We start from the raw sequence: 26,136 nt of genomic DNA, 5'->3' as shown, positions 1-26,136 counted from the left end.
TTTGGAGAGATTCTGAATCCATCAGGATGATCAGGATGATGATGTATGTCGTGATAAGTACCACTTTCTTAAATGATACAGTATAGTAAAATGGACTCGCGAGATTTCTTGTAGCTCGCCATTCAGAAGGAAGCCCCCCGTGGATCTATCTTTTTCGCCCGAGGGGCCGATCTGACTCTTCAGTATGTAGCCCATCAACAAAGACGCAATCGGTCGCGGGAGCTGATCAACCGCAAAATTCAACCAACAAACCAAACAAAAATATATTCCCAAACATCAAAAATCCGCCCGACCCAGATCGATCAGAAGACAAGACCAATACTCACCAGCTCACTCCCACCCGCTCCCACCCGCGCCCCATAAATTCAACTAACTCCCCCCTCCCTGCTCTTCCTCCCACCAACTCTTCTCCCGATGAGCCCAAATCCACCACGCCTTCTCCGGCGTCCCCTCTCTCCTCCCATCAGGCAAAATCGTCGCCTGCACCGGCAAAGGAACATGGCGAATTTTAATAAAATTCTTCCAAAGCTCTTCATCCCCTTGGGGAATTTGAGGAAGAGGTGGAGCGTGCGATTCTAAAATACAAAAACATTCTTTGCCTCCGGCGGGCCACCAGGCGGTGTTGGGGAGGAGACGACATCGTTCGACGTAGTCGGGTTGACAGGTTTCGGTGAGGAGTTGTTGTTGTTTGTAGAATTTTTGGGGGGTCGGGGTGGCGGTGGGGGTGATGGTGATGTTTTGGGTGGTTGCTGGGAGAGTGTAGGTGAGAGTGGAATCGGAATCGGAATCGGAAGGGGTGGGAGTGATTGTTAATGTTGAAGGTGTGGGGGTGATGAATAAAGTCCGAATGGCTTGGACGTCTCGCTTATTTTCTTCTCGCTCGGTGGTGGTGTTGGTGGTAGAAATGAACTCGGGGTGTGCTTTGGCGTGAATTTCTTGGAGGACGTCTTCTTGTCTGATTGAAGACAAGTGTTCTGTGCGTGGTTCGGTATAGCGGGCAAAGTGTCTCGGTTGGCCAGTGGATGCAACGGTCGTGTTGCGTTCGTCCATCTCGTCTGGGTTGAGAGAAGACAAAGGCTCTGCGAGAGATTCAGAACGCACATTGCGCGCAGGGACTTGGGTTTGGGTGACTGAAATGAGGCCATTTGTGCTTTCTGTGTCGTTGTAGTTGCTTCCTCTAGCTTCGGTTACGGCAAGGGCTCCGTGAATCGCATAACTCGCGAGGGCTGTAACTGACGACAGCTTCATGATGCTGACCTCCAAAAGTGAATGCTGGGTGCAGTTTGATCTGACGATGTCGAAGAAAGGAGCTGGAACTACTTAAGGTCAGCAAGATCAAAGCGAATTTGTCCGAGCCAAGTGGTGCCGAATTGTATGGAGCATAGGCTTCGTAAGATTTCTGGTACTCAGTATTTGGAGACGTGGATGTGTATTTGCTATGACTGATAACCTACCTGATCCAGCTCACGGACCTAGGTTATGTGGCGTGACTCTGGTATGGAAGCTTGGTGGGAACCACTCACGGAGACAGCATATATATCTTACCTTTGCTGTCCTCAGCCGCGATATGAAGCGGCTTGAACCTACCTAGATTTTCATGTCTTTCATTCATTATCGTCAGCATGAAGTTTGATACCGTCCCTTCAATTCTGATCTACACAGTTCAGAACAGGCAAATGAGTATCGAAAAGGCGAGTTCTCCAAAACAGTCATCTCTGCGATGTCGATAACGAGTCAAGAGTCGGTCGTTGTCAAGACGCTCGATCTCTCAAGTATCATTGGCTTCATGATTCGAGTATGTCTCGTCCATGCGTAGTGCACTACTTTTTCACGGTCCACATAATCCTCTCTCTCTCTCATCCCTCATGATGTTGTCTCGACATTATCTTCTTCGTAGCCTTCCGTCTTGATATCGTTCAAGCCAAGATCTTCTTCTTCATCGTGCGTCCTGGTGTAGTCCTCGAGCTCTAGCTTCGGATCGGGCTCAGGTGCAGTCAAGCTTTGCACATATGAGCCAGCAAGAGGATCCTCAAGGATGAGTGTGAATTCTTTGCGACCTTCAATGGCATCACCAAGCAGTGTGAAGAAATCCTCCCATTGCTTCTTACTGTCAGATGCCATTGAATCACCAGAACCATCAGGCAGATCCGCATCGCCATCCTCAAGGCCAAAGGCTTGTCCTCGCAAGTCTTTCCGAATGTTGGTCATAATGCCTTCGACGGTAGTGAAGCGGCCTCCCATGGTACCAGGCTCCACGCGCAACTGTAGCTCTGGACAGCTGAGCGCGGCGCTCTCGCTCTTCAGGATATCTCGCGCCAGATCTTCCTTTGTGCTGACTTTCAATGTAATCTTTCGTCCCTTCTCCGGCACTTCGCCACCAGTCTTGACCTCGTTACTTCGGTAGCCGCAAGATTCACAGACTGTTGACATTAGCACAACCTGCTTGAAGAATGGAATATTCACCATCTTCATGTTCGTAGCGCATGGTCTCGTGCAGCCGGGACATGATGCGGGGAAACTGTAGACTTGATTCTCTACAATGTCTTCTTCCTGATCGACATTATTGGCCTGTACTGCTGCTGTAGGATCATCTCCCCCAACGAGGCCTTGTGAATGGTATTCGGGCCGTAAAGAAGTCTCAGGTGCTTCAGTTCCTGGTGCTGGCACGTCGTCTCCAAGTCCAAGCGCTGCATTCTGTGCTGCTGTCCGGATATACTCGCTCTTTGCCCATTTGCCTGCCGCATCACCTGGCCGTGGCTCGATCGTGCTATTGCCAGTGGGGTCATCCACGGATATCATGAATGGGTATTTGTGTCCGTTGAGCATGTCTTCCATTGTGCGAATGATCTCTGCCACCTTCGCACCGACTTCTGGCATTTGCTGCATGCGCGCGTCTTGATGCGACTCCAAGTCATCCTTGACTGCTCGGATGATGCCCTCAACGTTCGAGTACTGTCCCTTGCCAGGAGGAATCTCCAAGTCAACATCCTCTATCCTGAATGCGCACACATCGCTCTTCACCACATTGCGCTGCAAGTCGTCCTCCTTCTCCACTCGTAAGGCGTATTTCGCACCCTTGGGCTGAATCTGGCCAGCAGACTGAATCTCGTTGTTTTGGAAGCCGCACTTCTCACAACTGAACGACATGATAACGATTTCTCGGAAGAATGGGATTCTCGTGAGCAGCAGCCTGGTAATTCCATCTTCGTGACAATTCATGCACAAGCTCTCAATCTCGTCGACCACTTTCTGCTCATCGTTGTTATTGGACACCTCTTCTGCCTTGCGACCCATGTCCTCGAAGAGATCCTTGGCCAAAGAAGGCTGCCCGCCGCTGGTTTGCACCATGTCTGTTGCTTGTGGGATTCCCATGATGTCTGGTGTGTTTGGTGTGTCTGGTCTTTGTGTGAATCGTGATTTTTACGCAAAGAAATTGCATGTGACTGGGTTTTGTCAGCATCCTGAGGCCAACAATGACTAATGACGCAAGAAACATGCCTATCGATAGCAGGGGTCCATAACGAGAATGTTCTAGCGGGGACTACCCTAGTTGTAAAGCTCGAGCCACACTCTACACTCCACACGATCAATATATATTACAGCCACTACCGCCACTATACGCAGTCGAGTTCCATCTCACATCTTCAACAATATGCACTGGTAGTACACACAAATATCCTGTCAATTGTGTGATCAAGATTTGACTTAGATCTCCTCTTCCAGCAAACGGGCTGATTCTCCTTTGCAAGACCCCGTATCCCCAGCTGAAAACATACATGTAATGGATAGGTATCACCAACCAGTTCTGGGCGATATTCTGGCACCCTCCTGAAGAGCGCAAGTCAAGTCTTCGCTATCTTCTGTTCCTCAGTATGTCTGGAAAGGTTGAAGTATTTTAAATACTGGTGAGTGGAGCCTGACAGATCTCCCTGAACAGGGGCACATACGTTCACTCATCATTGTAGTCCAGAACTGCTTGTCACACGACGCGGCAAGGTTGCAGAATTGTGTATCGCAGGTGCAGGGGTAACGGTATTCTGTTCACAGATTTAATCATTCGATTCGTGCATTCGCGCACGCACTACCAGCCTCTCAAGGCATTGAAGAAGCTCCACCTAGTCGTACAAACTCTCGACCCACTCGACTCTTCTTCTTCACGCGACTCGGCCTAACAGATCTCCAGCAGAAACAGATTCTAGCTGCTGAGTGCGCTATCACGGACGCGCGCCTGATTGATCTCTGTCTCCTGTAACTCTCTCAGATCGCCAGTATTTGCAACATCACCAGTAAGCAGAGCTCCACCAATTTCTTTGGCGAAACCCAGAGCGCCGGTCGTACGCTTCCAGTAAGTGATGTACTTGCTCTTCACCTCAATGCTATCAGGGTATCAGTATCAAATGCCGCTCAAAAGTGGTCAAGGAGCACACTCACAGTTTCATTCTCGGATCTTCTGGTCCGCCATCGTGAACACCATCACCAATGTCACCAAACCAGACTTTCACGGGCTTGGAATAGATCTCCTTGATGCGAGGATCGTCGTTCGTCATACAGACGACCTCTCCTGTGACTGAGACCCAATCTTCCGTCTTGCTATCACGGAAGGAAAGCTGGACTTCTTTGTTGGCTTCGAGATCCTTGACCTTGGTACTGTTGGCATTGGCCAGGAAGAGAAAGTCTGGACCTGTTCTCTTCGCGACGGCCATGGAACGACCGACGGGCTGCAAAACAAGTTAGTCCCACGTCAAGGTGATATTTCAATTCACACGAGATGCGTGCATGTACGTACTCCGACTCCAGGACGATAGGTATTGAAGCTGGCAGTCTTGATCCTATCAGTAATCTCGTAAAAGTCGACGAACTTGTCGGTTGCTGAGGTCTTGCTGTCGTATTGCTTGGTGACTGACGGGTCAGTCTTCGCATCAACTTTGCTCAGGCGTTCAGGCATGGTGAAGGTGGTTGCTGCTGTGAAGCTTCTCGTGGCGTGTGTGAAAATTGCGTGTCTGAGAAAGAAGGCAGTTGCAGGTACAGCTCGGAGGGATTTGAGCATCTGGGGAGGGTTTAAAGGACTTTTTCTCTTGCGGTCAGTATTCAAGGCAGGACACGACAGTACAGTACAGTACATGTATGTAGTCGTGATGTATGTCTGCATGTACGTGTATTCGGGTTGCCGATCCTTGTAGCTCGACATTCAATGATCATTATGCCGTCATCGTCTTGGGAAGGGACGACCACATTTCGCCTTCCTCTTACGGATATGAAAACAAATCGGACAGCTTCGATATTTCGTAACGTACAAGCACTGGATAGGTACCTGAGGTACGATACATGTTGCGAAGCTGTTATAGCATGGATGGATGTACCGACGAACCAGTCTCTTCTTGGCGTTGGAAGCAAGTGAATTCCAGTCCTCCAACACTAGCCAGATCGTGACAAGCCTCGTCATTCGCGGCTCCATACAAGCATGCGGCATCAAGTGCTGCTGGACCTCCTCAGGTCACTCACCTCCACTCTCTGCGTCCGCGTGAGCACGTCCATCAAACGTCCCTTCAGATCAGATATGCTCGGCATCTCCTCCGCATCATCAGTCAGCATGGCCGTCACGCATTCTTTAACCTTAGCAGACTGGTGACCAGCACAACTAGCAAATTTCGGGGGAAATTCACCCTGACGCAATGACTGGAGCGTCTGTCGACGTTCCATTTGCGTGCCAAATTTGCAGAGCAATTCACAAGCGATGATGCCAAGGGCAAAAATGTCGAGACGTGGACTGGCGGGAGAAATTGTAGTTACAGGCCTGTAGATTGCTGTTCCCACAGCCGCTGGGGAAGACTCTGGAAGTGCTTCGGGCTCGGCAATCTGGGTGACTAGGCCAAAGTCGCCGATGCAGATTGATAAAGTGGCCGGATTCGGGTTGCCGCCTGTATGCATTAATTAGGTACATTAGCCAGAATCGTGACGATGACGGAGTTCCGCTTACCTTGGCGACAGTCAGAGCATAGAAACAGATCAACACAGCCCTGCATAGCTCTGTGGTTCTCCTCGTGCCTCAAGAATATGTTTGCTGGCTTCAGGTCTCGGTGCACTACGCCTTCAGCATGCAGATACTCTACTCCATCGAGTAGAGCAAGCAGAATGCGAATCGATGGCTCCAGATGGAAACAATGAGCCAATGGCTTGATCATGCCATTTTCGCCTTGTGGAGGCGAGAGGAAGTCCGCCAAGGTCATGGGATGGACGCTCATCTGCATGTAGAGCGCCAGGGATGGGCTCATGGACATCATTGCCCCATTTGTGAAGTCGGTCGACGAGTGTGTGAACTCAATGTTGGCATCGTGGCCTTCCGAGCCCACTTCAGATCTGGTCGCGATGACTGATGAGTGTGATCTACTTGTTTCGAAGGTGAACCCAATATCTTCGACAGTATCGCTTTGAGTTCTCACACGTCGTATGGAGTCAGACCATGTGTTGCTGTCGGAGCCTGCCACGATATCGCGGCTATCCTGCAAATCATTGTCGCTGGAGTTGGTAGCAAGTTCAGTCTTAGCCGACCATTCGATCCAACTACTGTGATAGCGCACCACGTTCGGATGTTGCAGTTTTGACAAGGATCGAACCTCGGCCAGCAATTCGTCAACGGCTGTCTGACCACCTGCTGTAATACGTGCCATCGATGAGGCTCGTATCGGAATCTTCTTGACAGCATAGATGCAATTGTCAAGCTTGTGCCGAACCCGATAGACCTGCGTTGCGTTAGTTCATTGGTATCAATGGGGCCATCGACAACGCACCTCGCCAAAGCCGCCCTTCCCAAGGACGTCGAGCTCTTCAAAATCCTGAATGTACCGACTTTGCATTGGTGCAGGCATACCAAGAGACATGTTCCCAAGGAGTGCCGCTGGGCTGCCGGGCTCATTCACAAGACTGTTGTGTGTGACGTCTTTCAGAAGCCGCTGAATAGGCAGTGGAACCGCTGCTTGTGACGATGTTGGCGCTGAGCTCGCCATGCGGTCTAGGCCATCACCAATTTGGCGTCTCAATGGAGCATGTCGGTCGTCTTCCAGTCCATGAGAGACCAGGTTGAAAGGCGCTAGGTTCGCTACCATGCGACGATAATGATCTTGGATTTCTCTCGTGATGGCGTCCTTGTCATTTAAAGACTTGCCTGCTTGTCGCCTCTGCTCGTAGACATGGTGTCTGGCATCTCGTTCAAGAAGTGTATGCATCAGCATATCCTGGCTTTGCGCGGCTAGTGCATTGCGTGGTCGATCAATGGCCAACGTGTCCAAGGATACGTTGCCAACATCTTGACTGTTGCTGCGGGAGATTTCTAGCGACTGGCTCGCAAGTTCTTCTGTGTCATCGTCGCTGTCTTCGCTGGAGCTGCTCCCACTGGAAGTAGCTGAACGAAAGAATCTAGACATGCTGCTTTCGACTCCAAGTGATGCATTTGTCCTCCCATATGAGTAAAATGAAGACGCATTGAAGTAGTTCAAGTACAGTAGTAGCACAGTCGCGGCTGCAGGCTGGAAGACGTGTTGCCCGCTACGAGCATTCACCAGACATTGTTGCCGCAACAAGAGGGCGCGTGAAGTTCGCGAGGCTTCGATTGCCTTCTCTGGTCACTTGTCAACAACTTGATGGAAACACACAAGCAGGTGACCAAACAGACGTTATTTGTGGAGTCAGCTAGAACTAGTCGCTACGGCAGCGGTAGTCAGCAGTCAGCCTCCCTCCTCCATCGCATGCCAAGGCCGAGAGTGAGAGGCAGGCGAGACTAACTCAGTAGGGTCCTGTGAGAGGCAGATCACGAGTCAACGACTGCGGGCAACCAGACGAGACGAACCGAGTCTTACCTACAACTCTCACTATCGCCCTTGGACTCGCCACAAACGCCATATCTGCTCCCCGCGCATCAGTGACCACCCATCGCGCAGAAGAGACCCCTCATCATCCACCCCTTGACCCCTCGCGACCTTCCCATCTCCCTCCATATGGCGCGCGAGCGAGACAGCGATGTCCCTCAGCCTGGGCCGGCAACACTATCTTCTCATGCTGGACCCGATGAATGGCTCGAACAGGCCAAGCTATGCCACTACCTACCCGAAGCCGATATGAAACGATTATGTGAGATTGTCAAAGAATGTCTCATGGAGGAGTCCAATATACAGCCCGTGGAGGCGCCTGTCACTGTCTGCGGAGATATACATGGCCAATTCTACGATCTGCTTGAGCTATTTCATGTCGCAGGAGGAATGCCAGGTGAAGTGGACCAACGAGCGGCGGAGAAGGCGGCACAGGAGAGAGACGCCCCGAAGAAGGGAAAGAGGAGTAGCATGTCTTCAGGGACAACGGCAATCAATGCTGCCGATATTGAGCCTCCCACGCAGATTACGGATCCCAAGGTGCAACGGAAAATGAAGAGGAGGTTTCAGAGGGACAGTGCCTACACATCTGCTGCGAGTGAGGATGGAAGTCAGACGGGCGAGGAAGGCGATGAGGAGAGAGGCCGAGTGCGGAGTCGTAGTGTGGGAGAGGACAACGAGGGTGTTGACGACGACGATGCTTCTGAGGACTCTGGTGTTGGGGTCAGAAGTCCTGGGCCCAGCAGGAGTAAGAGCGCGGCGAAGAAGGCGGATCAAGCCACTGGACTGCAGAACTTCATCTTCTTGGGAGACTTTGTTGATCGCGGCTACTTCTCATTGGAGACTTTTACATTACTAATGTGCCTGAAAGCAAAGTATGTGCGACTGCATGAAAACCTGCCACAAACATCTGATTGACCATGAACAGATATCCAGACAAGGTCACACTTGTTCGCGGTAACCACGAATCCCGCCAGATCACCCAGGTCTACGGCTTTTATGAAGAATGTCAGCAAAAGTATGGCAATGCTAGCGTATGGAAGTCTTGCTGTCAAGTCTTTGACTTCCTGGCTCTCGCAGCCATAATTGATGGTAAAGTCCTTTGCGTACATGGAGGCCTATCACCTGAGATACGCACACTCGACCAGATCCGCGTTGTTGCTCGAGCACAGGAAATCCCTCACGAGGGTGCCTTTTGCGATCTTGTCTGGTCGGATCCCGAGGATGTAGTTACATGGGCTGTTTCCCCCAGAGGTGCCGGATGGCTGTTTGGTGATAAAGTTTCTAGCGAAGTCCGCATCTTTCTCTCCCTGCTTCTTCGAGCTTCCCACTGACTCTATCTAGTTCAACCACGTCAACGGCCTATCCCTCATCGCTCGAGCGCATCAACTCGTTAATGAAGGTTACAAGTACCATTTCGCCTCTCAAGACGTAGTGACAGTCTGGTCAGCGCCCAACTACTGCTACAGATGCGGCAACGTCGCATCTATCATGACTCTTGGAGAAGACTTAGAGCCGGACTTCAAGATTTTCAGCGCTGTGCCCGATCATCGGAGAGCTGTTCCTGCTGGTAGGCAAGGCAGAGGGGAGTATTTCTTGTGAAATTCGCAACAGGAGTCAGAAGTGGCACGAGGCATGTGGAAAGCATGAGATTGGAGATGGCTGGCATGACACCCTTTTTTGTTTTCTCTTCTCGCAAAGATACCTGAGATATGAATAAACGGCACACGGGACTTCACCTGAGGGAATAGCATGGGGACAAGGCCGAAGAGTGTCCTGAGATGGTGGCGTTGATACTTTTTTCGTGGGAGAGATTGACCTTTGTATGATATGTGAGTAAGTGTGTATGTGTGTATGACCCCTTTTTGCATGGATACACCCTGACGACAGACGTGAAGTCGGCAGAACAGGTACATGTACATGTATTTGTCGCTCGCGAGCCCTTACCTATCTTCTCTCTGACTTGGTAGGACACGCCACCTGCGCATTGACGTATTAGCATGTCGTATATGAGTACCCAAGGTAGGTACATTAATGAGTGAGGTGAGTGAGGTGAGACTGCTAAGAGGAACAGAAGAAACGTGAAAGATGAAAAAAGAAAGAAATAAAAGAATATTCAACGGAATGATTGCAGTAACTAATTCGATTCTTCTCTCTTCTTCTCACGACATTGCTACCGCGCATGTTCAGCAGTAGTCTCAAAAAATCCTGTTCTGTTCCTCTTTTCTCTTCTCTTATCTTCTGGACCGACCACTTTCGCTCTTCGACTTATTACTACCAGTAGAACCTCGATCTTCATCCGTTTAGGGCAGTGACTGCACATCACTCATTGGCTGTCTATCTGCAGGGTGGAAAAGATCAGCCAAGCAGCTCAACATCCAACCCAATAGCCCTCATGAACAGATTCACATCCGCCAATCTCTTCAGACTCATCTCCTCCGGCAGCGTCTTGCTGACGCCGACGGTCTCCATGACCCGTTCCTTGACCCCCAAAACAAGTCTCTGCTGTTGATCCGGACTAGCTCCCACGCCCATGGCAGCCAAAAATTGCCATACATGAACATCCTCCGAAGCAGAAACAGGTCCATCAGTTGGAAAGACGAATGGAAGGACTGGTTCTAGAGTATCGAAAAGTCGATTGTACAAATCGGAGAATTGTTCAAAGTCGGTGGCTGGAGCAGATTGTTTGAGGAGCTCGGCCCTCGAAATGAGCATGGTAAGAATGCTGAGGCCGATCTTGGTCCGGACAATAGCTTGGACTTGGGTTCGTTCCAAAACGAGGCCGAGGAGGCCGATGATGATAGTGAGAGGTGCCTCGTTGACGTAGCTGAAAAGTGGTGGAATCACGGCTTGGTTGAAGAGGTTGACTTCTTCCTTGACTCGAGCTGGAATCGCCGAGTTGTCGGCCGGCGGGTATGCGTCGCGAATGACATCTAGTATGTCGAGATGGATAACCACGAGAGTGAGCATCGTCAGGCGTTGTTGGTCGTCTAGATGTCTGAATGTGCGAGGGATAGCCTTCTTGCCCTTGCTGTGGGAGAGGATTTGGATGAATGGGTGCGGCGAGCTTGAGCTGTGTTTTTCTGTTAGCAATTCCCAGATATACATGTCTCTTTCAGGCTCTGCTTACTTGGGATTGATCTCGACCATGATGCGAAGAGCGGCCCACAGTTGCTCATTGAGCTCCTGCATAGCGCTTCTCCATCTCATGTGGCCTTCGATCACGTCAGGCCCACTTTCTTCATTCGGTGGCAGTGGCATTTCGCGCTCATGGTCCTCTAGCCTCATCAGCGTCGAGTACAGATTTTCAATATCTCGAAGTCCAGTCTTGCGATCAGCTGGCTTCGTTGGGTGGTGCTTGCGGATGTCTGCAGCATCGGGACGCTTGATGTTCAGAAGCGGACGTGGTGTCTTGGAATTACTAAATGCAATCTTGCCGAGCGATCCTTCCATGACCAGCGACTTGTTCTTCGGCCTATTCTTTGCTGCCTCGACGGCTCTCGCGACCTGCTGTTCCATGCGTTGGACATGGTTGTCGCCGCCGCGAGGGTGATGCCGGCTGCGACCATACCCATAGCGGCTCCCAGTCTGGAACAAGTACGTCTGAGCGAACTGGTTAAGGGGCTGGCCAGGACCGCTTCTTGGAGGACCACGTATCTGGGCGTAGACTTGGTAGTAGAAGTCCTCGGCAAGCTGCTCTTTGCTACCAAACTCGTTGTCAATACCACCGGTGGCAGTCAGCAATTGCTGTAGCTGGATTCGAGTGATGAAGTTCTTGTCCTGCGGTGTCATAAGACCGTTGTTCTTGCTAAGCAGGAAAATTTTGTGGTTTCTCTTGGCCCGCTTTGCTTCTTCTGCCATGTATGCTTCACGGGCTTCCGAAGACATATTCATCATCTGTTGTGCCTGTGTGATTGGCGGGCCATTGTATGATGGGCCGCGATTGTGCGCAGGGTGTATTGGCGGACCCCGTGGCTGGACAGGTGGACCACCCATCGGGAACCCACCTGGGTGTGGAGGCGGACCCTGGTGAAATTGCTGAGGCTGTGGCTGACCACGGAAGTCTTGCGATGGTGGTCGAGCATGGATAGGAGTGTGCTGTCTCTGCAGAATTTGAGGCGCGCGCTGACTGTGACTGTGACCAGGCGAAGGCTGTGCTGGCAACTCTTGTGGGGTCTGAGGCTGCTGGAACTGCTGCGGAGGACGCTGAAGAATCTGCGGCACTCTCTGCTGCTCGAACTGAGGCTGCACTTGAGGTGGAGTTGGAGCACCACCGCCAAGACCCAGCATATTCTTCAACCCTTGCGACTGAGAGTGAAAGTCTGGCGTTGGCTGTTGCTGCATTGGTGGTGTAGGCCGTGCTTGCGCTCGCATTTGCGCCTCCAGCTCTTCCACGGTCATCATCCTCGCGGCAGCCTCGTGCTGTCGAACTGGCTCCGCCTTCTTCGCGACGGAGCTGCCCCAGATGGAGGCATCGGCCTCGAGCTTTGGGATATACTCTGGCTGTTTGTACGCCTCATAGCCAGTCTTTGTGGGCTTCTGCGGCGCGCGAGGTTGAGCATAAGGCTGCCTCGCCTGGTGCAAGATTTGCTCTTCGAGGAGAGTATCACGCATACCTGCCGTCTGACCAGCAAAGTCGAAGTCCCTGCCCACTCCCTCACGAGTCACCGGTTCATCGCCGCCAAAGGTAGCGTCGTTGAAGTCATCTCCAGCTTCTTGCAAGCGGGCGCCCAAACCGTCGTATGTCTCCTCAAAATCCAGCATTTGACCTTCTGTGTCGCCGCCCAAGCCAGCGAAAGGGTCGTGGGCATCAAACATGCCTCGCGAGCTTGACTGTTGCGCGCCCTTGTCCCGGGGCAGGGCGGTGTCGAAGCCGAAAAACGACATGGCGGTGGTAGTGGTGGCGGGGCTGCGGAAGAGGCGAGTGTTGATATCGTGCGTCGTGAGGTGAAGTGGCAGGCGGAGCGCAACAGCGCCAATCAGTAAGCGTCGACCTCAAGCGGCGCTATGCTCCGAGAGAGGCGATATAGCAATGAGCGCGAGTGGTTGTCAGTACATGTACGGTAGACATGTACATGGCCGTGTAAGGTAGGTAAGGGTATAGGTAAGGTATGAGTTCACTTAGGTTGTTTGTGAGATGATGCTTGCCCCACTCCCGCGCTAGGTCCTTTTGGTTAGAACTAGACATTATTGCATTGACTTGGAGTACTGACCTGAATTGACGTCTCGTATCCTGTACAGCGAGCATTGGCATTAAGGGACCCTTTCTGACCAGTTGCGCTCCATAGTGTGCCGTTGTATATCCAGTGTTGCCAGTCTTGCCAGTGACCAGTCCGCCATCCACTTTGTTGTATACATGTACCTACCCCTGAGGGCACCCGTACAGTGTCACAGAGAATACTGTATTCTGTCGCTGTTTCTGCCACATGAAGCTCCTATACAAGCCAGAATATCATGTCACTCACTTCAATGCGAACTCCTTTTGAAATGCGTTGCCCAGATGCTAGCCAAGACCCTGGGTTGACGGTCCATTTATACACCATCGCGCCACGGAACGACCGCGGTCGCGTAAGGGGGTTCGTATCATTTAATGTTATGGGAGAAAAGATGTGCTATGATAGGACACACTAGCACTGCGAGGCTCGCGGCGACGTGTCACTGCACCCGGACGTTGATTGACGAGAACGACGACTCCACGCTCGTACGAAGGTCGATCTCATTAGTTGTAGCCGTTCTGTACCGTCCATCCCATCCATCCCATCCGTCCAGTCCACCTTTCTTCTTCATCATCATCATCACCATCACCATCACCATCTTCTTCCTTTTCCTCCTCCTCTTCTTCTTCTCCTTCTTCCTCTTCTTCTTCTCCGTCTTCTCCGTCCTCCTGGCCGCCTCGCTTTTCACCCCAGCGGGCCTATCCTTGACTAGCGACTTGAGCTGGTGCTGATGAGAACCTGAGACCACATTCCCCTCAGATTCCCACTAACTCCTCTCGTCACACAACTCAGTCGCTCCTTTCTGTTCGAGGCGACAATCCCTCCCACCCACCCACCACTCCACCACCATCACCACTGCCATCTTCCATCTTCCAGACGACCCATCTCGAACGGCAGCGTCGCCATCGAGCCTACACCAGGGCACAGCTCAGCACAACAATCGGTCGGCGCATGCTGACCTGATATTGGCCGCAACACACTACCTCCCTCTGTGACCGAATCGAAGAATCACCGAAAGAGATGGCGGGCTCCACGCGATATCTGCGATACATTGTCTTCGCCTTTGTCGCCCTGATCCTCATCTTCTTCATCTCATCCTCGTCATCACGAGTCCCTGGCACTGAACACATCCAGTCCGCTTCAGACTTGCTCAAGGCGCAAGGGATATGGAAGGGCACCAACTCTGACTCGAAGACACCACCCTCAGCCGGAGACAAGTTTCCCGCCGCCGTCGCTCCTCAATCAGGCACTCAGCCCGCTGTTGCTGCTGGGTTGGACAAGCTCAACACTTCGCCTAACCCAGCTGCCGGCGGAGTGCAGACGCACCTCTCCAACACTGCGCCAGGCCCGCGCATGAACGCCACCTTTGTCACACTTGCCCGCAACAGCGATGTGTGGGAGATCTCCAGATCGATCCGCCAGGTCGAGGACCGCTTCAACCACGCCTACAACTACGATTGGGTCTTCCTGAACGATGACGACTTTGACGAAACGTTCAAGAAGGTCACGACCTCCTTGACATCCGGCCGAGCGAGATATGGAAAGATTGACAAGGAGCACTGGGGCTTTCCCGAATGGATTGATCAAGAAAAGGCGAAGAAGGTGCGCGAGGACATGCACGAACGCAAGATCATCTATGGAGACAGCGTCAGCTACAGGCACATGTGCAGATACGAGTCTGGCTTCTTTTTCCGCCACGAAATCATGCTCGAGTATGAGTGGTACTGGCGTGTGGAGCCCAGCATCGAGCTCTACTGTGACATTGCCTACGACCCATTCAAGTTCATGGCCGAGAAGAAGAAGAAGTACTCGTTCGTGCTGTCGCTCTACGAGTACGTGGAGACTATTCCCACTCTCTGGGATAGTGTGAAGAAGTTCATCAGCGAACACCCAGAGCACATTGAAAGTGACAACGCAATGGAGTGGCTATCCGATGATGGCGGAAACACGTACAACCACTGCCATTTCTGGTCCAACTTTGAAATCGGCAACCTGAACTGGCTGCGCAGCCCAGCATACATCCAGTACTTTGAGTCCCTCGACAAGGATGGCGGATTCTTCTACGAGCGCTGGGGTGACGCTCCTGTCCACTCCATCGCAGCAGCTCTCATGCTGAAGAAGGAGGAGATTCACTTTTTCAACGACATTGCCTACTACCACGTTCCATTCACGCATTGCCCTACCGACGAACAGCAACGACTGGACTTGAAGTGCCACTGCAATCCCAAGGACAACTTTGACTGGAATGGATACTCCTGTAAGTTTGATTTCCTGCCTTGGAGATGTCGAATGTGAGCACATGACTAATGGTAATGCAATAGGCACGAAACGGTGGTACGACGTCAACGGCATGGCCCTGCCAGCAGGCTACGAGAAACAGCAGTGACAACACGGAAGATACAAAGAGGTGGCAGAACAATGGCTGGGCCCAATCATCATTCTTGGAATAACGCTTGCATTTGTCCTCGTCATTCTGCTTTATCGACCGATTCTGAACTTGTATGAGTATACCGCACGAACAACGGGGTGGAGGAAGGAGAGTCGTTTCTCGCAGGCGCGTTTTCCCACCGAGCAGCAGGTGGTGGAGAAGCCTATATGGTAGACGACATGTACCAGCGTGTGAATACCTGGCTGTGACGAAAGAGAAAGCCGGGCATCATTGCAATTCAGGAGGTTCTCTTTACAAACGGCAGATGGGATTTGAATATTCTTTTTTTTTTTCTGGCACGAATAGCACGGCGAGAAATGTGGCACAGGAGTAACAAAAACGCGCAAAACTAGTCGGCGCAAGCAAGGGGCGTAGGGTAGAGGATACAATCGTAATTTCTACACGTATTGGTGCTCCAAAATTCTTTTTAAAAAAAAGCCCGTTGTCATTTCATGAAATCTCCTAAACCTAATCCAAACCCTTTTTTAGAAGTAGTGCTAGTACTAGTACCAATACTAGTACCTGTAGTGATGTTACTCCTATTGCTTGATAACAGAGCTTGTAAACTCGATTTCTTATTCTTCCGATTCCGGGATTTCGAGGCCGTAGTCGTAGAAATAATAGAAGAAGCGGACAAGCCTGAAGGTGAATTATATTCCGATTCCGAAGGTTGCGCTATACTTGTTGCTGCTGCGGTTGTTGATGAGGAGCTGGCTGTGGCACTATTTCCTCCACCAGACGTTATGCCGCGTTTCTTGATCCCCGTGGGTTTCGTCGTCGTCGTCTTCGCTGCTGTTGTTGCTGCAGGAAGAATCTGATGCGTCGTCTCGCAAGTCGAGCATTTGAGGATTTTTGCCGCAGAGAATTTTCCGGCAAGACGATCTTGACGCGTACGTTTCTTCGCGTTCGTTATGGAGGAATTATAGCCTGGAAAGAGAAATGTGCCGCAGGAAGAGCATGGTTGAGTTGTTCTTCTTGTTGTTGTTGGTTTGCCATCGTGGAATAGCTGGATTTGAAGATATGCGGAGATTGAGGGTGAGGTGGTCATGAGCGCTTCGGATGATGCTTGAAGATGCGCTGCGCGAGCGGTGGCGAGATGCGAGGTCATGGTGAAGTTTAGAGTGCTGTGCTGTGGATTCGATGTTGTAGTCGTAGAGAAGTCATTCATCTACATGTACCTTTTATTGATCGTGCAAGCTGAAAGTTCCAAGGTTCATGTGGAGCGATGCGGGCGCTAGCGGGTGGCTGCGTCTGCATAGTCAATGCTCAAAGCTTAAAAGTTAAGGAAGTCTCGAATGAGAGACGGGTTGCTGCTGCCAAACCACAAACATCGTCAGTTCTCTCACTCTTTTCCTCTCACTCTTTGGCTTCATGTTCGGCACTTCGAGCTCAGACGGACCGCATTGAGAGCCTGTCTCTCTTTAACCAACCATGGCAGTCCAACTCGAGGAGTCGCATGGCGTCCGTCTCGCCGTCGAAGGTTGCGGCCATGGCACTCTCCACGCCATCTATGCCTCGATCGAAGAAGCGTGCAAACAGAAGAACTGGCCAGGAATTGATCTCCTCATCATCGGAGGAGATTTCCAATCCGTACGCAATGCCTTCGACCTCAACTGTGTGAGCATGCCGCCCAAGTATCGCGAAATGTGTGATTTCCACGAATACTACTCGGGCCAACGAACGGCCCCGTATTTGACCGTCTTTGTTGGCGGCAATCACGAGGCCAGCAATTATCTGTTCGAGCTGTACCATGGGGGGTGGGTGGCGCCGAACATCTACTACATGGGTGCTGCGAACATTCTGCGACTCGGACCGCTGAGGATAGCTGGGATGAGTGGCATCTGGAAAGGCTTCGATTATCGCAAACCTCACTTCGAACGCTTGCCCTACAATGAGTCCGACATGAAGAGCATATACCATGTCCGTGAGTTGGACGTGCGAAAGCTGTTGCAAGTTCGAACACAAATCGACATTGGCATCAGCCACGACTGGCCGCAAGGGATCGAATGGAAAGGAAACTGGAAGAAGCTGTTCAGAATGAAGAAGCATTTTGAAGATGACGCGAACAGTGGGAAATTGGGAAGTGTTGCTGCAAGGCAAGTGCTAGAATTGCTTCGACCAAGGTACTGGTTCAGTGCGCATTTACACTGCAAGTTTGCGGCAGTGGTGCAGCATGGAAACCAAGAGCCAGCCCCACAGATGGCGCCTGTTGGAACGAGCTCGTTCGCCCTCTCATCGAAGAACCTGGACGAAGTCGACCTGAATGGCAAAGAAGCCATGGATGGTGTCGAGACAGCGCCGCCTGCAAAGAATACTGACGAGATAGATCTGGACCTGGACGATGATGAGCCACTTCCAGCTCCGTCAGCTGTCGTTGTAAAGCCTGAAAATGGTGAAGAAATTGATCTTGACCTCGATAATGAGGACGACAGTGCCCCAGCATCAACTAGCAATGACACAGTTCCGATACAGCAGACTGAAAAGAGCGAAGAAGAGGCACGCCTCGCTGCTGCTCGTGCTGCACTGCCTGCTTCATTCGCTCCCCGGAAAGCGCCAGAGCCAATCGAGCACCCTCCAGACATCACAAACACTCAAACGAGCTTCCTTGCACTCGATAAATGTTTGCCCAGCCGCGACTTCCTACAACTGATCACCGCGTCGGAAGAACCAATTCGCGATCAAGACAGACCCTTGAAGCTACAGTACGACCGAGAATGGCTCGCCATTACACGCGCCTTTGCGCTGAGTGAGCCTGTTCCAGTCGGGAATCCAGATGTGCGAGTGCCGCTAGCCAAGACACAATCCGACTATCGCAAGTTGATCGAAGCGGAGCGAAAATGGGTCGATCAAAACATCGATGATGCTCATCTGATGATTCCAGAGAATTTTATCGTGACTGCCCCCATTTTCGATGGAGGAAACTTCCGAGATGCACAGTATCAGCAGGTCAAGGAATACCCCAACCCGCAAGCAATAGAATTCTGTCAGCTCCTACACATTCCGAACCCCTTCGATATTACCGAAGAAGAGCTCAGTAATCGCTTAGCTGCGGGTCCTCGACCGGACGACTTTCAAGGTGGACGTGGAGGAGGGCGTGGAGGCTTTCGATCAGATCGCGGCGGTCGCGGTCGCGGTCATGGTCGTGGTCGTGGTCAAGGCCGGGGCCGAGGTCGTGGTGGTGGAAGAAGGTATTAGGACCGAACCAGAAGCCACGTGACAACAGTTCCAGTAACGGAATGATTGACTGGGAGATTGTTCAGATTGGAATCGTAGGCCCAGCAGTGGTATCGCTAGCATGTCCTCTGCAGCCCATGCGTTTCGCCGGTGGCAATAACGGTGGCTAGTCACAGACCACTGATGCCTCCATAACTGAGATACCCTAGCAATCCATACTTCCACCTCTCACCTTCCTCTCCCCCTTCCCCTGCCACGCGCACCACCTCTTCCACCTCTCTTTCCTCCCCTCCCGCCCGTACCTCGTTCATACACCTTCTCCCGTCCAAACGCGGCGTCCGCAATCCTCAAGTAGCTCGGCACACCTTGATCCACAATGGCCAAGATTACATTCTTGTACCCATGCTTCAGCTTCACATGCATATGCGCCTCGGCCTTGGGCGGATCGTAGGGTGTCGTCTCCAGCAGTGCCCCCAACTGATCTAGAGTCGGCATATTGCTCTCGCGAGCATTGATGACGGCGATCCGGAAATCGGGATCTACTGGTGCGGATTTCTTGAAGTGCGCTGAGCCGGGTTTCCAGACGTGGTAGGTGATGCGAAATGGGGGTTCTGTCCTTGGAGTCTTTTCTTCTGCTTCTGCTGTTGTTGATGATGGCGGCTTGGCGAGGGTGGGATCGTGGAAATTGACCAGGGCAAGTCGATGATAGATGTCCTGGTAATTCCGATAGAGATCGTTCGGGATGATGGGACCTGTGACTTGTCGTGCATGCTGTTGACGTTCGAGTTTCTGAGGGTTTGCAATGAAGAAGCATTTCAAGGATGATATTATGCTGGTCAGTCCTGTTTGCCATGTACGATTCTGCGGCTGCAGAGGAGGAAAACAGTCAGGAGTCAATGCAGGACCGGTCGAATCCCAAGAAGGTGCACGCAGAACGGTATATCCCGCACGCTTCAAGCCCGAGTAGACGGAGAAGCGCTCGAAAGTGAGTGTAGCTGCTTCATGGGGGTGGGATTCCTCGTCGCCGAGAAACATGGCATAGCCTGCTTGCAAACTCATCGGCAGACCCAATTTCGATTCTCCCTCTTCATCATCATCATCATCATCGCCATCATCGCCGTCCTCCTGAACGGTCCGAGGCCATCTCACATCCATCGTCCCGCGTTCGAGCAGATACAGTGCCTCTTCAGGATACAACCACGTACGAATTCCTCGCAATTCGTCGTCTCCAAAGGGAGATTCGTTGGCGGGGAGCACTCTGCCCATGCGAATGAACAGCGGGCCTTTGGGATTCATGGCATAGCACATGTTGGTTTCAGGATGATAGATTCCAATAGTATGTCCTTTGGGTTGATGCACTCGTTCAAAGGATAAGACATTGTGCATTGCCTGTCGTGAGGCCGCTAAGGTATTCGACTGTAGTGCTGTTGCATGTGGTTCGAAATCTTTTTCGCCTCGCTTGGGAATTACGGCATCGGATTTTCTGGTGGTGCAATTTTTCTTTTGTTAGTTTTTTTGATATGACTACAATTGCAAATCTGGGCATATCGCTCTGCTCTCACTTACGATATGGAGGTTAAGAATCGGAAATCTTGGGGCTCGTCGGAAAGATCGACTTCTTCTCCGCCGGGTTGGCCATCGCGGGGGATGATGTCTTCGTCTGCGTCTGCCATTCTTTGTATCTCCGCTACCTACCACTTCGTCGAGGATGGCAAAGGTGACTTTTGTAAAGGAACAACCACGAAGCAGAAGTGAAGGAGCGAGTAAGTGAGCGAGTGGTGTGTGAAGTGAACTTTCCCTACCTCCTACCTAGGACGAAAGACGGTCAAAGTTCAAGCTTCGTGACTGTCCTCTTGGCGCGGATTTTTTCAATGCCGACTTCACTATAAAATCTCCCCTCTTCCCTCTTTCCAAGTAAACACTGAAATCAACTACAGTCATCAATCAAATCCCATCCGAACCCGATTCCCCACTCAAGAAGAACAGAGCCAAAAAAATCCGATAATCCCCAAAAAAGCCACCACGTATAATAGACCCCTCCCAGCCAGGAACAACAATGCCAACAACAACATCTCTCGAAGACGAAAATGATCTCCTCCTCATTGTGCGCTCAATGCCTCCCATCTCTTGTAACTACTACCTGTTGTAATTAATTTTATTAACTTCTTTCCTCTTTCCAAAAAAACAATCAATTAGCTCCTCCGCAATCTCCGCAACGTAACTTTTACCTTTGGCGAAAACAGTCCGCAACACATTAGCGTGAGAAATACGGTACAGCAACATTTGGAGGAAATGAGGCAGAAGGGGCTGAGGACGGATTTGATGGGTGCGAGGGGACGACGACGAGATGGACGACGGGGAGATGAAGGAGAAGAAGGACGGGGAGATGAAGAAGGACGACGGGGAGATGAAGGAGAAGGAGAAGATAAAATGCAAGGTGTTATTGTTGAGCAGACTCGAGAAGAAGAAGAAGAAGCAAAACAACAAAAACAACCTGATGATTTACCAGAATTGATGGAGACACTTGCTAGTTTCTCTATACGATCCTAGGAGGTAGCTACATGTACCTACCTTGCGCAAACTCCCAAGACTTCAAAAACTGCAAAAATGTAATATATCATATGCATGTATTAGCACCTTTTTTTCACTTCAAAAACGTCAGTCAGCAAAAAGGCATTTCCATCACAGTATCAATGTCCGTCCATAGCTAGGAGGTAGTAGGTACATGTACATGTAAGGTAGTCTACAGCTGTCCGTGCTCAAAGGTACAGGTATAGATAGATAGGTATTGTTGCGCCTATTAAGCTCGTGATATATCGTTTCTTAATCATACGTACGTACGCTCGCTCGCTTTGAACATCTACATTGCGAACAGTTTCCGAATAATGCTAGAATTGGTCGCGTTTTGGGTGGGAGTCCTCCGACATCCAAAAGAGCGAATCTGCCAACAAAGCGGGTGTACTTCTTATAGTCCAAGCCTGGCCAGAAGACATGGGAGATACCCACCTAGCTGTAGGTAGAAGCATCCAAAAACATCCGAGCCTCACCCTGGACATGTCGTTTGCGCGTCTGGGAGCAGTACAAAGCTACCGTGTAGAAATATGCCTCCTTCCGTTACTGCCTGTTTGGTGTTCTCCATCTGACTCTCGTGAGTGCTTCAAATATTCTCAGATTAATCGTAATAATAAGGCGGCAAACAACTGTGAACACATCGTCCCCCGATGTGTTCTCATGCATGGCCACCTTGCCATACTGCTGTAAGCCAGCCATTCGCAAAACCTTGAGACGCAGCCATGTTTGCCCATTCTGCGACCTCGCCGCCATCAACAAAGGCAGCAATATCATCACCACCCATCCGGGTATCGATACTGCTCAGCCACGTCTCTTTTATGCTGGGATCCCACACCTGCTGACGTTGCGACGATTGTGCTTGATGCGGATCCGGAAGTCGATGTGGTTGTGACGACTGCGGATTGAGCGCACCATGTACAGAGGTGGGATAACCTCCATGCTGAGGGGCCGGTCCATGCTGGTGTTGAGGATAGTGTGTGGCCCCATTGACATAGGGATTTGGAGGTGGTGGCTGCATCTGATATGGCGCATTTTGCGACGTCCAGCTGCTATAGCCTGGCTGCGAGTGGTGGCGCTCAAACGATGGAGATGGGTGAGCTTGCGAAGGTGTGCCAGCAGCTGATTGTGACGCGGGAGAGGTCAGACTCGGTGGACCAGGAGCTGGACTGGGTCCTTCGGAGTACGAAGGACGAAAGTTACTCAGCTGTGGCGGCTGATAGCCATTGTGAGGTGGCTGCTGGTGCTGCGCCGGCTGAACTGATGATGGCCCTGACGAGGGCGATGGGAGATGCCCATTTTGCGGGTACTGACGCCCGTGCTGCTGGGGTTCCTGCTGCTGCTGTTGTTGCTGCGCGTAGGCATCATAGCTTCGGAATTGTCCACTACTGGGAGTCGAAATGCTCGGTTGTCGACTTGCAGGCGCACCCGGTGCAGTGTTGATAGCGCTCCAAGCGCCGGCTTCCGCCTTCGGTGGCTCAGTCGCAGCAACCGGCTGATCGCCGTCCTCACTTTTGACGGTCCCGGAGTTGCTATCGTCGTATACGGCGTCAAGTGGCCTTGAATCAGGTTGCTGCACATCTGTCATGTCGATATCTTGATCCTCAAGAACTCCGAACTCTTTCAACGTCCGTTCCAGAAGCTTGTATTCGTCCAGTCCTCCGCCTGAACCACCTTCGCGTAGGCTCAAATGTCTGGTACTGACCGGGCTGTCGCTCTCTGACGAGCTCTCAAGATTGTGAACGTTCTTCCTATAGTCACTCTTGATCCGACGGAAGTATCTGTGCATTCGATTGATCGTCTTAAACCAACCATCAGCCATGTGCAGCTTGGATCGCATGTTGCCGATCATTTCCAGAGCTTTCCGAGCGGCCTCGAAGCCCTTGCTCTCGCCAGGTTTCGAATCGGACTTTCCTGGCTCTGGTCGCGTGCACATGTAGCCATCCGGATCCATCCACGGAAAGTTAATACAGTAGACGCCAACAAATGCGACTGTGTAGATCGCAAAGCCCACGATCGGTGTTTCCACAAGCGCTCGCCATTCCTGGCACGTTCGGACAAGATCCATGATCTCTCGAGCCGACCTGAAGCACTCGCGCGCGCTCTCGTCCCAGAAACCAGCCGGCACATTAAACTTATCTGCAGGAAACAATGGTGCATCAAGGGGCCCTTCTGGCTTTGAGCAGCGAAGCGGGATGAACGGAACATACTCGCGATGCAGCATAATCTGGCAAAGTAGATAGACTGCATGTACCAGAGTATACGGCGTGGATGTCTTCAAGCTGATATGTGCTTGCGTGTTCTGTGGTGTAAGTGTCTGTTGGCGAGGAAGACTAGCCTTGAATTCCTGGCACATGCGTCGTAGTTTGTAAAACTCGCATCGATGGTCCCATGGTGGGTGCTCTTCGATTCTACGGTACTGTCAGCCCACTCAGTCAGTCATCTACTTAAGGAGTCTTACCTTCGCCCGCCAGCACACGACCATTTGACTACCTTGCCATAGATTTCCAAAATCTTGACATAGCGACTGATCAGCCCTTCGTCAGAGCCAACTTCCAGTCTCCCCTTATCGTCGTCGTCACGGAATGAGCTGCGTGGTGATGGCGCCATGTTTGGTTCCGGCGTGCCTGTGGTACCAAGCATGACTGACTGCTGCCGCTGATTCTGGACCTCTGCTCGACCTGGACCGGACATACTTCGGTCCTCTTCGCCGAGCATGAGAGTACGCACCTTTTCGGCGAACAGGAACGAACGCTCGCTGGCGGGCAGCTGTATTCTCAACTCACGTGCATGAAGCATTTGGGGTCGGTACTTGCCGCTACTCAGATATCGATCCATGATGTAACAGCTCCAGAAGGTCCGCCGTCGGATCTCCTGGTGTACGAAGGCATCCTCTGTTGCCTTGTCCGAAGACACGGAGCTTTTCCGGTTTGGGTCCATACCCAATCGTGCCGCCTCCCCTGAAAGGGCGAGGGAGCGAGATAGAGGCTCGTCGTCGAGGTCCATTTCGTACTGTAGGCCCATGGATTGGGCGGCACGAATCGCCATTCCGACGGTCAGCCAGGCCTTGGCACCTCTGCACATGCCCCATTCGTGGAGACCAAGCATGAGCGCGGCCTGACAATGCTCAATATCATGGTAACGGTTGTCCGACCACATGCTCGCAAGCTTCTCATTCGCCGCTGCGGCGTAGTACTCGGATGCAATGAGAGGGTTGCTCGGTCGCGAAGACGTGGGAGGCGAATGATGGGCCACCAGCCGAGGATGGAAGCGCGCTGTCAAGGCCAAGAAAGCCAGCAAGAACTCGGTCGAGGCCGGTGGACGAGCAGCAGCGCCTGGAGAGTCCGTAGGCGATCCATGGCTTGGTGAAGGGTCGACGATCGCAGCGCGTAAGGGCTTGAGGAATGTCGGGGGATGCAAGAAAGGCAGATCGGCAGAGTAGTGCACTTCAAAGATGTCAAACAGCTCCTGCCACACTGCCGGCGTGAGAAGTCTCGGGTCGAGAGCATCGAGCAATGGACGCGGAGAGTCCGTGGGACCCGTCGCGAGGCCCGAGTTGTACGTCGCCGTCGTCGACTTGCGCGGCCTCTGCCGCCGCTCGGCATCTCCATACACGTCGGCCCGCCCTGATATGCTATCCCGCCGCCGACCTCCACCCGTCACCGGCGAAGGGTACTGACAGTCGCGCCCCGAATTCTCGCATGAGCGACACGTCGTGCCCACTCCATTGTTCACGCATTTGACCTTGGACCGTCGGCAACGGATACAGGCAATGCTAGAGCGCATTCGGCCAGTGCCTGCGGGCGCCTGCCTGGTCACGTCGGGCCCGGCAGCGGCGTCGTTGGGGCCAGGTGGGTGGTTCGAGGCGATGGGTTGGGCGGTGCGCGGACTCTGTGCGCGGCGGTGCAGCAGAGCGTCGTCCAGGCGGTCCTCTTGCTGCTCCACGATGGGCGGACAAGAGAGAGAGAGAGAGGAAGGGAGGGAGGGGGTGCTCGTGTGGGTCGTGTCGTTTCGTGGTCAAGTCGTCGCGAGCTGGAGGATGGGATCGGCGAAGAGCGTCGCGAGCACGCCGGGTATTGGTTTGTATTATACAGCTCAGCGCTAGACGGTAGCTCAGGGTCTACCGGAGTATAGCAGTGCAGCAGCGGACGAGGGTTGACTGCCGTGACAGTCTACAAGCGGAAGTGATCAGTGATGCTGTCTATTACTCTTTCACTAGACTCGCTAGACTAATCTTAGGGCAGGGCGTTCGGGTGCCCTCGAACTAGAACGAAAACTAGTCAATGTCAGGTAGGTTATACGCCGTGGGGTGAGCGGACGAGCGCGCCGCCGGGCGTCAACAGCTGCGGTAAGGTACTTTTTCCTGCACCGACCGGGCCATCATCGTCTCATCTCACATCGCATATTCATTCTCCCAGCCTGGCCAGCCAGCGGCAGCGGCGGCAGCACGACCACAAAGAGCCTGCAGCCCAATTGTCGGGTTGGCTTCCCAGACGGAGGAACAACGTGCTGCAATGCTGCAATGCTGCACTGCTGCACTGCTGCACTGCTGCACTGATGAGTCTGCTGCAGGATCATCGCGCTGAAGGGAACCCGCTCCGCCTGCTGCAGTACACCATCACCACCACCACCACCACCTCCTCCTCCTCCTCCTCCTCCTCCCTCTCCCTCTCCCTCCTCCGCCTCTTCCTCCTCCGCCGCCGCCGCCGCCGCCGCTCCCCCCACCTCTGTCCGCGTACAGAGCAGACCCTCCAATCACCAATCCCGAGGCTCTGCGATCTGTTGTAGCATCCCACGGCCCGAACATGCTGCTCCTGGCTTCCTGGCCTGCCTTAGCGCCTCGGATAATGGCGGCATCTCGCTCACATGCTAGAGTGATGCGCACCGT

General features: G+C 52.3%; 11 protein-coding genes across 11 annotated transcripts; 3 read left to right on the top strand and 8 right to left on the bottom strand.

Moving 5' to 3' along the window:
* Nucleotides 1-369: 369 nt before the first annotated feature.
* SEPMUDRAFT_111133 (uncharacterized protein) lies at nt 370-1,248 on the bottom strand (the record flags this gene model as incomplete). Its single annotated transcript, XM_016900899.1, has 1 exon — nt 370-1,248. One exon carries the CDS (start codon nt 1,246-1,248, stop codon nt 370-372), a length of 879 nt encoding a protein of 292 aa, XP_016757807.1.
* Nucleotides 1,249-1,485: 237 nt separating this feature from the next.
* Nucleotides 1,486-3,388, bottom strand: SEPMUDRAFT_151619 (zf-ZPR1-domain-containing protein). Its single transcript, XM_016906931.1, has one exon. It carries the CDS (start codon nt 3,370-3,372, stop codon nt 1,864-1,866), a length of 1,509 nt encoding a protein of 502 aa, XP_016757806.1. The 5' UTR covers nt 3,373-3,388; the 3' UTR covers nt 1,486-1,863.
* A 280-nt stretch (nt 3,389-3,668) lies between these two features.
* SEPMUDRAFT_151618 (uncharacterized protein) lies at nt 3,669-5,022 on the bottom strand. The gene is made up of 3 exons (XM_016906930.1): nt 4,787-5,022; nt 4,432-4,718; nt 3,669-4,376 (listed from the first exon to the last, which is right to left on the bottom strand). The coding sequence occupies exons 1-3, from the start codon at nt 4,943-4,945 to the stop codon at nt 4,196-4,198; spliced, it is 627 nt and encodes a 208-aa protein (XP_016757805.1). The 5' UTR covers nt 4,946-5,022; the 3' UTR covers nt 3,669-4,195.
* A 291-nt stretch (nt 5,023-5,313) lies between these two features.
* On the bottom strand, nt 5,314-7,592 carry SEPMUDRAFT_92599 (kinase-like protein). The gene is made up of 3 exons (XM_016910589.1): nt 6,789-7,592; nt 5,978-6,740; nt 5,314-5,918 (listed from the first exon to the last, which is right to left on the bottom strand). Exons 1-3 carry the CDS (start codon nt 7,419-7,421, stop codon nt 5,470-5,472), a joined length of 1,845 nt encoding a protein of 614 aa, XP_016757804.1. The 5' UTR covers nt 7,422-7,592; the 3' UTR covers nt 5,314-5,469.
* A 246-nt stretch (nt 7,593-7,838) lies between these two features.
* SEPMUDRAFT_151616 (Metallo-dependent phosphatase) lies at nt 7,839-9,703 on the top strand. The gene is made up of 3 exons (XM_016906929.1): nt 7,839-8,737; nt 8,791-9,154; nt 9,207-9,703. Exons 1-3 carry the CDS (start codon nt 7,992-7,994, stop codon nt 9,462-9,464), a joined length of 1,368 nt encoding a protein of 455 aa, XP_016757803.1. The 5' UTR covers nt 7,839-7,991; the 3' UTR covers nt 9,465-9,703.
* Nucleotides 9,704-9,983: 280 nt separating this feature from the next.
* Nucleotides 9,984-12,931, bottom strand: SEPMUDRAFT_151615 (uncharacterized protein). Its single transcript, XM_016906928.1, has 2 exons — nt 10,993-12,931; nt 9,984-10,935 (listed from the first exon to the last, which is right to left on the bottom strand). Exons 1-2 carry the CDS (start codon nt 12,747-12,749, stop codon nt 10,221-10,223), a joined length of 2,472 nt encoding a protein of 823 aa, XP_016757802.1. The 5' UTR covers nt 12,750-12,931; the 3' UTR covers nt 9,984-10,220.
* Nucleotides 12,932-13,695: 764 nt separating this feature from the next.
* Nucleotides 13,696-15,908, top strand: SEPMUDRAFT_151614 (glycosyltransferase family 15 protein). Its single transcript, XM_016906927.1, has 2 exons — nt 13,696-15,335; nt 15,400-15,908. The coding sequence occupies exons 1-2, from the start codon at nt 14,099-14,101 to the stop codon at nt 15,462-15,464; spliced, it is 1,302 nt and encodes a 433-aa protein (XP_016757801.1). The 5' UTR covers nt 13,696-14,098; the 3' UTR covers nt 15,465-15,908.
* A 43-nt stretch (nt 15,909-15,951) lies between these two features.
* Nucleotides 15,952-16,614, bottom strand: SEPMUDRAFT_111127 (uncharacterized protein; the record flags this gene model as incomplete). Its single annotated transcript, XM_016900898.1, has 1 exon — nt 15,952-16,614. The coding sequence occupies one exon, from the start codon at nt 16,612-16,614 to the stop codon at nt 15,952-15,954; it is 663 nt and encodes a 220-aa protein (XP_016757800.1).
* Nucleotides 16,615-16,937: 323 nt separating this feature from the next.
* SEPMUDRAFT_72605 (uncharacterized protein) lies at nt 16,938-18,701 on the top strand (the record flags this gene model as incomplete). Its single annotated transcript, XM_016909999.1, has 2 exons — nt 16,938-17,669; nt 18,066-18,701. 2 exons carry the CDS (start codon nt 16,938-16,940, stop codon nt 18,699-18,701), a joined length of 1,368 nt encoding a protein of 455 aa, XP_016757799.1.
* Nucleotides 18,702-18,756: 55 nt separating this feature from the next.
* SEPMUDRAFT_92586 (uncharacterized protein) lies at nt 18,757-20,426 on the bottom strand. Its single transcript, XM_016910588.1, has 2 exons — nt 20,247-20,426; nt 18,757-20,163 (listed from the first exon to the last, which is right to left on the bottom strand). Exons 1-2 carry the CDS (start codon nt 20,351-20,353, stop codon nt 18,909-18,911), a joined length of 1,362 nt encoding a protein of 453 aa, XP_016757798.1. The 5' UTR covers nt 20,354-20,426; the 3' UTR covers nt 18,757-18,908.
* Nucleotides 20,427-21,427: 1,001 nt separating this feature from the next.
* Nucleotides 21,428-25,196, bottom strand: SEPMUDRAFT_166315 (uncharacterized protein). The gene is made up of 2 exons (XM_016908219.1): nt 23,710-25,196; nt 21,428-23,659 (listed from the first exon to the last, which is right to left on the bottom strand). Exons 1-2 carry the CDS (start codon nt 25,032-25,034, stop codon nt 21,910-21,912), a joined length of 3,075 nt encoding a protein of 1,024 aa, XP_016757797.1. The 5' UTR covers nt 25,035-25,196; the 3' UTR covers nt 21,428-21,909.
* Nucleotides 25,197-26,136: the final 940 nt, after the last annotated feature.

The sequence above is a fragment of the Sphaerulina musiva genome (genome assembly GCF_000320565.1).
Source record: "Sphaerulina musiva SO2202 unplaced genomic scaffold SEPMUscaffold_10, whole genome shotgun sequence".
In the NCBI taxonomy this organism is placed as follows: Eukaryota; Fungi; Ascomycota; class Dothideomycetes; order Mycosphaerellales; family Mycosphaerellaceae; genus Sphaerulina; species Sphaerulina musiva.
The sequence above is the reverse complement of the archived record's forward strand: the minus strand, read 5'-3'. Positions and strand labels throughout refer to the sequence as shown.